The sequence below is a fragment of the Callospermophilus lateralis genome, chromosome 1 (genome assembly GCF_048772815.1).
Source record: "Callospermophilus lateralis isolate mCalLat2 chromosome 1, mCalLat2.hap1, whole genome shotgun sequence".
In the NCBI taxonomy this organism is placed as follows: Eukaryota; Metazoa; Chordata; class Mammalia; order Rodentia; family Sciuridae; genus Callospermophilus; species Callospermophilus lateralis.
In genome coordinates, this window is record NC_135305.1 from 94,401,938 (window position 1) to 94,414,373 (window position 12,436).

The window sequence follows — 12,436 nt, forward strand, 5'->3', positions numbered from 1 at the left end:
TTAAAAGAGCAATGAGACAGAGGCTTACAAAGCAACCACATCATCAGAAACGGGGAGAAAAAGGAATAAAGGGGAAATTTTCATAGATAAGAAGCCCAAGATTTAGACTTCTTTCAAAAGACAATGGAAATCTGAAACATCACTTAAAAGTCATTTAATATGATACCAATCATCAAGAAGACTTAGCCTTATGTAAAACTTTCCCACAGTGAACTATCAACTTCTTGGGTAAACAAAGAAACAAAAATAGCACCAGTCATCCTCCCCTGCCAAAAAAAATGGTGAAATGCTATAAAGAGCTTAATTTCAAAGTTGTCATACAAGCAGGACTGGGAGTGGGGGGGGACTGAAGGTTAGGGAAAATTTATGTATATCATAAATCATCTGAAAGAAACGCATATAGGATAACCTGACATAAAACTTACTTCAGAGAAGCTATAATTAAAAGTATACACTGAAGAGACACAAGGATTGCTTTTCAGAAATACTACAACAGTACATACCTCAACTCTTAGCAAGCAAGTGCTGCAACTTCTATACAACACTTTTAAAAAGACTTACTTGGCAGCAAAACTTCTGAGAAATAATTAAACTGGAGCAGAAAATTTAAGAGATCATATAGGCAAACTCTTTTTTAAAGATGAAGAAACAAGCATAGCATCTCTCTCTCTCTCTCTCTCTCTCTCTCTCTCTCTCACACACACACACACACACACACACACACACACACACACGATCTGGCCCAGTTACACTGAAACACCAGATGTTTAGGATATCAAGACGTATGCTGGTATGTACACTGTGCAGGAGGTAGATGAGAGAGGGTCAAAAGTATATGCCTATTGCCTGAAAGGGATGCGAAAGCAGAACAAAAAGTCACAATTTCTCTGAGGTGTCAGTATGATTAGTAGGCCGGTTTCCCTTTCTGGGCTACTCCAAAGATTTTATCACCATTCTGTGGTTCCATTTCTTTTAAGCAAAACAAGGCATTCCTTTCCCTTTCCACACACGATACTTTAGAAACTGCAGTCTCTTTGTAAATTACATTAGTAGCTTAGGATAAATCTTTCAACAGGTGCTCCTTTTTTTTTTCAAAAAGTAATTTCTGACCCCAATATGAGCATCTTATTCAACCCAAATATTAATATTCACACAAAAATGGAAGTTATAGATTCTTTTAAGGTATACTTTAAACATCAAGCTTCAAATTCAACATTTCCTTTATCCTCAATGATTCCAAATCATAATTTTAAAAAATAATAAAAAGCTTTGCTTTCAATCTACAAAACTTCTAAGATCAAACCTCAGAACACTCACACAAAATATTTTAGCTCTATATATTCAGAAGAGACAAACTGATCTAGCAAGATGATCAATCAATTTTCAGTTATTTGTAGTATCTCAATAAAATGACAAGTCATGTGCTTCCAAGTGATATCAGTCACCAACTGAGGGAGTTCATACTTTAAGGCTTCCACAAACTCTCAGGGTATATAAACTAGCACTATGAACTAACAATAGCAGTATTTTTTTCGTCTAATAGCAATTCACCTGGACACTTTGTTAAAATTTTAAAAGAACACACATCAGAGTATTCTAAATGTTCCATTTGTGGTCAAATGAATGACTTTAATTAATTAAAAAATAATAATTAATAATATTCATACAAATAGATTTTACATGGAGTTAACATATAAAAGATACCCAGTCAAAATATATATAAGAAATCCCAGTCAACTTATGTAATGTGTTTATTTATGTACATGTATATACACACATACAGATCTTTTCCTCTACAGGTTCAATTATAAAAATTTTAGCATATAATATAAAATTTAAATTTATACTCTTAGCTCTCTGTTTTAATTGATAAAGATCCTCTTTATGCTCTTAAAACAAAATGCTAAAACTAGTACTCTAGAGCACAAATCTTGAGCATAAAATTTAACACATACATTATTTTATACCATATACTTACTACATCAAACTTCTGAGTGATGTTTCCCTGGACATCAAGTAAATAAACCTTGCCATAATGTGTGCCCAGGGCCAAAAACTGTAAATAGAACAGAAGGACCAGTTAATTAATGTATTATTATTAAAGAATTAGTAATAAAACCATTTTCAAAATGAGGATGCTTAATGCATAAATGATCTGTAATATCTCAGAAGATATACATTCCTTGGAGAAGGCTTGTTTCCAGTTTCAGAGAAATGACAGAACAGGACCTATTTTATTGTGATAGTGCAAGCTAGCTGTCAGAATGACTCATGAGGACCCTCATCTACTGACAACTAATGGTGTGTATGCAGTCTGTACACAATGCCTGATGGACTGAGGCAGTAAATTAAAAATGCAGCCGTGAAAGCACAACCAACCTACGGCTGAATACAAAGTCAGAGGGAATGATTAAGAAACTCCCCCTAATTTATGGCAAATGTGTAAATCTATGCTATCATATAAGTTCAATGCAAAAATGCATACAAACAATGAAATATTATTTTTTGAATGGATAATCCATCCCATATTGAGGGACAAAAAACCTCAGAGGTACTTTACTATCACTTAGCTTTAGGATGTCTCTAAAAGAATTACTATAAATATTGAGTATAAATGTTTATATTCTAATGCAAAAAATCCTCTTCTGTCACTAAATAACTGTTGGGCTACATATTCATTTTATGATATCAGGCTACTTCATAACTTGCACTGTTTCTTTACTTCTTTGAACTGATCCTAAATGATCTAGAAGAAACTTGAGGACCACCTGAAATATGACATGAGATTTCTCTTCCTTTTTATTTCTTTAAGCATTACTCAAGAAGTCCAAAATTCTCTGTATTTCATTGCATGTGAGCATGCTTCATTGCAGCCTATAATGAAATGCTCAAATTTACAGGCACTACTAAGCATTTCAGTCAAGCAGCACAATCTTTAAAAAATAACCTTACAGAAAGTCAAGATTTAAAAGGATTTATCAAAATGGAATTGCTTAAAATAAAATTTCATTTCAGGCACTTAAAATATGAAGCTACATTAAAGAAGAGTCACAAAAAGGGAAAGAAGAGGTTCATTAGAAATTCATCCCCTGCAATGCCTTTCACTCCTGCAAGGTTGCCTTTTTTCAGGAAGAAAAAAGTCCCCCGGGTAAAAAATCAATACTGGTTAATAAAACATCAGGTGTGCAGACATAACTAGGTATGACGATTCTGCTGCACAGGCCTGCCTGAATGCACCAGGTGCCAGGACGATTAGTCATCCAGGGCAGACAGCGAGCCTGGTGAAAACAGGATGCTTGGGCACTGGAAGGGAAAAGCGTTAGAGGTAATTCTGAGGGGAAATTAGTCTGAATATTTAAACCAAATAGGAATGTTTTCTCCAAAGCAAAACAACATTCTAACCAGAAACAGAGGATGCATATGGTTATAATTTTATCTCTACAGTGACACTACTGACAATATCTGAACAGAAAACCACTATATAAAATACTAACTGAAAACAAACAATACTCCATTCTAAGGCTCTCTGTGGTAAAAGAATGGGTCTTAAAAGCTCCCCACACCCCAAGTATCTCACAGTATTGATTCTCCTCATAAATACTGTATTTAGTTTGTTAGGAAACTAAGAGAGGTTGGATCCTTAAAATGCTTTAATACTGTGTCATTCTCTGACACCACTGTAAAGGCCATTTTTGAACTTCTAATTGCACTTTATTTTATGAAAGTTTTAAGAGGTTCTATACGGAGTATTTTACTCACATATTAATTCTTCCCCCATCTCCCCAAATTACTAATTTTATTCATTTAATACTTAAGATACAAAGAAAACAAAATAATTATTTTGATTTTATAGTTTCAACCTAAAAGTAAAATTACTTTAGAATACATTTTTAATGTGATTTTTTTATGACAAGCTACCTTTTGTTTAGGAAAACATTTAATCATCATCTTGCTACTTCCTTTTAGAAATAAACAATTATGTGCTCTTCAAAAAAAGTTTAATAGGCTGATCATATTACTAAAATTATGGAAGAGTCCTATTCATCTGCTAATGCCTTCAATAAAATAAAACAAAAAAATGCAAAATGGCAAATTGAATACAAATGTGACAGAAAATAAATGCAAATCCTTCATATTTTACTCTTTCTAGCTATTAAAAAGACTTAAGCTTTTATATATATTGAGTTTTGTTTGTTTCCTTCTTTTTAGACCAAAAGCACTTAAAATCTAGGATGAACAAAGAACAAATATAATTTCATTAGCCCCCTTAATGTTTAATTACAGAATCTTGATTCACTTTATATGTTATCAGATTGGGCATCCCATTCTCCAAAATCCAGGCCTAACTGCTTTTACTTTGCAAGACTGAACTATGTAGGTAAACAAGTAGAAGAGTGGTAAGCCATCCTGTGAACATCACAAAAGAAACATTTCAAATTGGATCTGTTCCATAATATCATCTACCTTTCTCATAGTGTTTTATAGTATTCAAAGTTTAAAACTGAAAGGGCCTTCAATTACACATGAGGAAGTAAGTTCTGGCAATTGATGAGACTTCCCTTGAGATTTCCCATCCTATAGTTAAGGACTATAGAGTTAGGGCGAGGACTATAGAGTTAGGGCGAGAAGTGAAAGCTAAAATATGGTGCTGGGGGTGTAACTCAGCAATAAAGCATTGTGTAGCATGCTTAAGACCCTAGGTTCAGTCTCTAGCACCACAAAAATAAAATAAAAATAATACTAAAATGCTCTTAATTTGATCAGAATTCTCTTGATAGACACATGGACCTCAGATTAAGAGTTCAAAATCTAAAAGTCAACATTGATTACTGTTCCCAACCATTAGCTCTCTGGCCAAGTTGATTTGTAAGTAAGATGTTAAAAAGTGGCAAACTGTGTTCTCCATTTTAGTCATTCAATGGTTCATTCAACAAATACAGAAAAAGTACTATAATGTTCTTAAGACAATGAGCAATGTGACTTAAAGGTTATGGTACACTGAGGGAAATATACATAAAAATTGATTAATTGCAATTAAATTTAATGAGTATGCTTAAAATGGAAGTATCTGTAAGACCTTATGGAACACAGGAAGTATCAGCTGTGCTAACCTAAAGTAGAAATTAAATAACAGAAGCCAACAGTGTAGGATGGTGCTAACACCATTTTCAGCAAAACAGATACAACCTACTCAAAGGCACAGCACACAATAAAAAGACAAAAAATCAAGAAATTATGTGCCATTGTACATAGATGAAGCATCAAACTCATGCCCAGATAGAGAGGTGATGAGGATAGAATGGTTGGCTAGAATCATTTAAATATTTATAGAGATAAAAGATAGATATGTAGAGGAAAACAAGGTGTTAGTGAAAAACATTAAGACATCAGGAAGCCAATTAAGAATTTTGAGCAGGACTACATGATCACAGTGGAATTTCTAAAAGATTTCTTTTATAGAAGTGTTATGAGTGAACTAGAATAAAGGCAAATCTGAAGGAAAACAGATTCATTTATATATGTACATTAACAAGGAAGAAATGAGAAATGCCTAGACTGATGGAAGAGAAGGGTTCAGGCAGTGGATTCTAGCTACTGAGCTGGGCAAAAGGGTATTGTGAGTAAAAATCCCCAAGTGTTGCTACCACAGCACCACACTTATGGCACAAAGTGGTATGATACAAGACCAATTAAACACAGGGCACAAGATCTCAGAAGGCCTTACATTCCACACCAAGCTCTGATTTTATTTAGTAAATGATGAAAATCATACAAATCTGTATTTTTAACACTTCATCCTGGCAACCAGGAGGCAGATGTATTTAAAGAGGTAAAATAAGAGGTACAAGAGATCTCCCTGTTATCCAAGTTCAGGCAGGAAAAGAAGAGAGCCTATAACACAGCAGGAAAGAAAATATTGCCAGACTTAGGGAATGACTCAGAAAATGGCTTCAGGAAAGGGGGAGAAGTCACCTTTGGCTTAGGTGACAAAGGAAATGGTGATGCCACCAAATGGTACAGAGAACAAATACCAGATGGAAGTTTAGAAGGAAAAGAAGATGAATTCATTATAGACACGCTGAGGTTCAAGCAAAAAGAGACAAAAGGCAGAAATGTTTAGAAAGCACCTAGATAACATACTCATGCTGTTCTGGTGAGGTCAGTGTGTAGGTGGCTACAGAAGTCTTGCAATTCAAAACAAAGAGAAGATAAAAATATGAGAAATGTGCATAATGAACCAAATCTTGGAAAAAGCAACATGCAGGGAAAAGGTAGATGCAAAAGAGAATGAAAGAAACAGAAGGAATATCAGAAATTACCAAGAAAATAATAAGAGGGGTGTCAAGCTAAAGACATTTTGAGAAGAGTTGAGAGTCACAATTTAAAATCAGTAAACTGTATACCAACTGGTAAATTTATAGACAAGACTGGTACATTCACACAACAGAATACTATCCAGCAATAAAAAGGAATGAAGTATGACTAATATATAAATAAGAATTAAATAAGCTACATCATGGGTGAACTTCAAAAACACATGCCAACTGAAACAAGTCAACACAAGAGACCAAATAATATATGAAGGCATTCATCCGAAATATCCACAATAGGCAAATCTATAGAGACTGAAATTAGATCAGTAGTTACCTGAGGCTAGCATTGAAGGGAGGAAATGAACTGCAGTAACCAAGAAAGGTAGACAAAAAGATCCTTGAACTGGAGAAAAAAACCTCCTGTGGGTAAGATGGGGTATAGACCTGGATGAGGTAGGAAAGGAGTCGGGAACTGAGGCCAATTGTGCCTCATGGTTTCAATTTTCTTAAATAGAAGTGACATCATCTTCCGAGAGTGAAAGGACAGGGGAACTGACAACTAAATAAGCTGGTGGAATAATAGCAATTTTCAGTGACAAATTTTGACAAATTTACCTCACCATGTGAGACCCTACGAATACTAGCTGCCTTGGTCATGGCACTAATTCAGTGTTGAGAATATGGCTGAGGGGCACAATGCAAAGTTGGGATGTGAGATAAAGGAACACACTGAGAGTTTGAATAATTAATCATTTCACGCAGTCAGAAACGAAAAAGAAAAAATGGGATTAAAAATTGGGACTCTAAAAGTCACAGAACAAGGTGGTAGGAAAATGAATGCGAAAGCCTGAAGGGCAAAAGGAGTCAACAGAGATTGTAATGAAGACTACAGATGCTCAAATTCTAGGTATCTATACCGTGCGGAATGTGGCCTTAACAGAAGGGGATGAAATAGGAGGAGGTAAAAAACAATGGAATTAAATAAGGATGAAGAACTGCAAGTCCAGTCTTTAATGAGTGAATAACAGGGAAAAGAAGTTGGGGGAAAGAAGCAAGGGGAAGGGGTAACCCCGTTGCTGTAGCCAAATGGCAGGCGCCTCACAGGAGGCGATTTCTGGTAAAACAAGAGAGAAGAGAGAGTCTAGTACCCTATATAATGAATACAGGCTTATAAAATCTGAAGCAAAAAGGAATTAGGTATGCAGCAAACAGGAGAAGGAGACAACACTGCTGGTAACAGCAAAAAAGTAAGTAGATGGATCAGAGGTCAGGAGTTTCCTTGCAAAAAAAGACGAAGACCCACTCATAAACTCAAAGGAAAAAACAAATGGTTGCAATACCATAGTATGCCCTATTCCAAGCAAAACAAAGACTGTTATGGTCTAAGAATAGGCTAAAGGTGCTCTCCAGTATCTAGTCTGAACTGAAAAAGTGGGTGGAAATTTTGTTATACCAGGAATCCATATATAAGATATATTTGTATGTTTGTATAATGTATAAAGAGCAATCGCTGGCATTTCTACTGATTCCTAAGACCTCCAATGGAAACTCTTCTTCTTTTATAAAAACACTGATAAAACAAAAGAATGAATATTCACCCTGTTTCTACCCTTAATGTGTTCCTAATCTAATCTTTATGATTTCAGGAACTGACTGATGGAGTTCTCAAAATCATATAAAATCTTCACATCATTTTCTAAATTCTACTTGATACACCACAAGAATGTGTGTGTGTGTGTGTGTGTGTGTGTGTGTATAAAATACCTAGGTGTTGGTTTTGTTGTCAGTGAAGAATAAGAGAGGAGGAGCAGCTGGGAGATACAATCACTGTAAAAAACCACCCCACAAACTTCAGGACTCCAAAGTGCAAACTACCAACACAAACAAGAATCCTCTGAAAGTGCACCTTACCTTATCATGGACTGTCATGCAGCTAGCTGCATCCTTCTGAAGAATTTCAGTTACCCCATTGGAAAGCCTTTCATACTTCAGTTTGGGTTCCTCTTCACTCTCTTCTTCCTACATAAAAAGCAGAGAAAAATGACAGCTGTTGCAGATTTGTTTGTTTTGAAACTCTCAACACACACTTCCTAAGGGCAAACAAGAGATAATCCCCTCACCCATTTTATCAATAACTACAACTGCACCTGAAGGTTAAGATCTTCATGTTTCCTTTTGCCAACTGGGTGTTATCAACTTCATCGCTAGAGTAAGTTCAAAAGCTAAAAACAGGAGTTACAGACTTAGAGTGATACTGTCACTTTCTATTTTCAAGCTTACTGTTTGGTACAGCATCATGAGATACTCTTCATCCTCATAGTTAAGGAATAAATTTAGTAATCAATATTGACTATAATGAACATGGATAATAAATCAAGGATAGTTGTAAAAATTATTACAAGATCCAGAAAAAAATTAATTTTACTTCAGTAATGACAAACAAAAAAAATGTTCACATATCAAAAACTATGACAGCATAAAGCCAGACTAAATAGAAATTCATGAAAGTAATATATTCACTGATATTTACTTTGAAAATAACTGCAGAGTATTCATTATGCAGCCGCTATTAAAGTACCTTGAGATACATCAATGCCCCCACCCAGAATAACTACAAAGTCTTGATAAAACATATATTAACTGTTCCAGGAATCAAAAACCTACTGAGGCAACTTTGCCAGAAGAGTCAAGATTGTAGGGTGGTGGAGAAACCAGAGAGGTGAGCTGGAATTCTATAGACACCATCTTCCTGGAAACATTCACCAATTCTGGGTATAGGAAAAGGGTTTATGAACCCAAGCTCTGGCAGGGAAAATAGCCACTGCTGGGGGTAGGAAAAGCAGCAAATCTTTTGGTGCTCATGCGATACATAGAAAAGTTTGGAGATTTGAGAGGCCATGATTCCAGTGTTAGAGAAGGGGAGAGAACTGAGGTTGTTACAGTCACTTTTCCCTATAAGACAACTTTTATTTTCTAAAGCTATATAGGGTGTGAAGCTAAAAAGCTAAACCATTTGCTTTGATGTACTAAGAAGACACGAATTAGAGGTCTGGAATCATCAGGAAATGGTCCTCATAAGTACCACACACTCACTGTTGGAAATCCTGGTCCTTAGGGGACTTTAAAACTTAATAAAATATCCATGGAGCTCTAACTTACTTTAATCTCTGATTATAATCAGGGAACATAACTCCCAACCTATCTACAGATGTATCTACCAGACTAAAGGAAAGAGAGACTCCACTTTGATTTAAACACACACACACACACACACACACACACAAACACACACACACACGCATGCCTCTACAGTTTTTCACTTAAAATTCCAAAGGTTCAATTACCAGGCATGTCACAAAACAGGACCAAATAACCAAAAATCAACAAGAAAACACAATGTAAAAATAAACCCAAAAGGGCTAAGGTAGAGCACCTGCCCATCCTGTGAGGCACTGGGTTTGATCTTCAGTACCACATTACATAGAATTAAAGTTTAAAAGAGAGAGAGAGAGAGAGAGAAAGAATGAATAAATAAATAAACCCAAGAGTAAGACCCAGATATTATAGTTAGCAGTAAAAGGGTATTTGTCATTGTATGTTCAAAAAAAACAAAAACAAAAGAGAAGAAATGAGAAAACTGATAAAAAGAAATTTTTAAAAACTGTAATCTCTAAAAAGAGAAATGAAAATTTTACAACTGAAATTAAGAGTCACTAACCAGTTGAATGGAAGTTTAGCAAATCAGAAAAGATTAGTGACACAGAAACATAAAAATAAGGCTCTTTTAGACAATAAATGTTTTAAAGGGTATGTTAAACCTTTTCATTGTGTTCCATAGGTCACACATTCTTTAGTGCATTTTCCAATCACTTGTCCTTTCCTTTGGAAGTCCAGAGGACAAATGGATTTTTAATAAGATACTGTAAAAGAGACTTGTGAAACACAACAAAAAATGTCTAATACTTTAAAAACATTTATTGTCTGAAAGAGTATATAATACATGTAATTTGTCTAACATATTACATATTAAGAATTTTTAAAAAACATAATTATTTGATAATATACTTTTATTATAGTCTCAGAAGGATAAGGAAAAATGGCAAAGAGCAGGAGCAACACTTAAAAGATATATCAACTGAGAATATTCCAAATTGCTAAGATATACACCAACAAATTCAAGAGACTCTGCAACCCCAAGCAGGATAAACATGAAAGAAATCACACCTAAAGCACATGATTTAAAAAAAAAAAAAAAAAAAAGACTAGGCAAAAGAAAAATGACTTCTAGAGTAATAACTACTCTGCCTATTGAAGATTATGAGACAGAAATGACACCTTAGGGAGAAACTGCAAACTCCAATGCTCACAGAAATCCTTACCTCTGTGGCAAAGAACTGCAGTTTTACTTAGAAAGGGGTTAATTTGTTAAAAATTGGAAAGGATAGGTAATAAGCATCATGCTAAAAGTTTAAGATCAGCTATTTCATCCTCAAATGAAAGGAAGAAAGAAAGAAAGAAAGAAAGAAAGAAAGAAAGAAAGAAAGAAAGAGGAAAAAACACTATAAAGTTAAGTGGAATTATCCCATGGACAGAGTTTCAGTAAAAAAAAAAAAAAAAACTGACTACCATAAGTTTTAATTTCCTCAAAACAGTGGATAGAGACAAAGCCGAAAACCAAATTCAGTTATAAATACTAAGTCAATGCCTTATATAACATACTGCCCAGTTTCCTACAAAGATGACTCTATACACAACAAAAGCCTCTGTAATTGCCATGCTTACAACTATAAACAATGTGACTGGTAAGAAATGTTTTAAAATTTCTTCTTTAGCAGATGCATTAGTTATCAATTACTGCATCACAACTTATGCCAAAACTTACTGATTTAAAACAGTAATAAATATGTATTCTTTTACAGTTTCTACGGGCAAGCAATTCAGCAGTGGCTTAGCTTGTTGGTACTCTCAAGATCTGTCTAAAGGTTGCAGGCAGGACATCAGCTGAGGCAACAATCACAGGAGGACCTGACTGAAGTAAGAGTATCTGTTTCCAAGATGGCTCACTTAAATGTCTGGCAAAATGCACTGGCTGTAAGAACAAGGCTTCTCAGCTCCTTGCTTACAGGCTTCTGGGTAGGTCTGCCTGAATGTCATCAGAACATGACAGGCAGCTTCTATCCCAGAGAGTGGACCCAAAGAACAAAATGAAAGTCTTGTGTTTTATATGGCCTAGCTTCAGAGGGTATGTACTGTCATTTCTACACTATTCTATTGATCATATAGGTCAGCCATGATTCAGTATGAGAGGGAAGGACACAAGGACATGAATAACAGGAGCTGAAGATCACTGGGAGCTATCACAGAGTTTAGCTACAAGAACAGTAATCAAATGTTAAGAACAACAAACCTGTTTCAAAAAAGAAATCATTATTCCATGTGTTCTGAGAAGCTGTCATAAATATAATACAAACATATATAAGCCAACAGTTGTTTATTTAGGAACAGATTATTACAATCAAAGACATATATATATATATATATATATATATATATATATATATATATATATATACACACCTCTCTAAGAACAACTAACAGCAACAAAAGGGAAGTATTATAAACACAGTTATCCAAAGGATCTTCACATTTGATAAAAAGATACCCCATGATAATCTACACAACCCAAGTAGCTATCCCATTCCAAACTTCTGTTTTTAATATAAAATATGAAAGCGCTAATTAATCTAGTCTAAACCAACGTGAAAAAGGAAAATAACAAAAAGCAACAAATAAACACTTCTACTTATGTGTCTACAAGGAAGAAACAGAAATCATTACAAAGTTAACATTAAATGTGACACAGATGATGTGTTCATTCTGAAGCAAATGTGTTAAATACAAATTGAATCCTAAATGTTAGTCTTTATAATAAGGTGCCACATGTTGCTCAAGTCTGGACATCAAATGTGCATCCAATGTGAAAAGTTAATTCTAGCCTCTTGACTATTTTGCATAAAAGCACTCATCCACGGACCATTAGATAAAGTTACTGTAAATAAGGTTTGCCTGTCTTACTTATAAGTGAAAACTAAATAATTTCTCTCACATAAATATACAAAAAT

The 12,436-nt window shown here is 34.7% G+C and overlaps 1 protein-coding gene across 3 annotated transcripts in view; it reads right to left on the reverse strand.

Annotated features, from left to right (window-relative positions):
- Vps41 (VPS41 subunit of HOPS complex) overlaps positions 1 to 12,436 on the reverse strand; it is a 166,604-nt gene that overhangs the window by 126,653 nt on the left and 27,515 nt on the right. For all 3 annotated transcript variants that reach the window (XM_076836307.2, XM_076836312.2, XM_076836319.2), the window contains exons 3-4: positions 8,226 to 8,333; positions 1,979 to 2,056 (exon numbers count right to left, since the gene is read on the reverse strand). In XM_076836307.2, the coding sequence (XP_076692422.2) occupies positions 1,979 to 2,056; positions 8,226 to 8,333 (186 nt within the window). The remainder of the gene's footprint in view (positions 1 to 1,978; positions 2,057 to 8,225; positions 8,334 to 12,436) is intronic.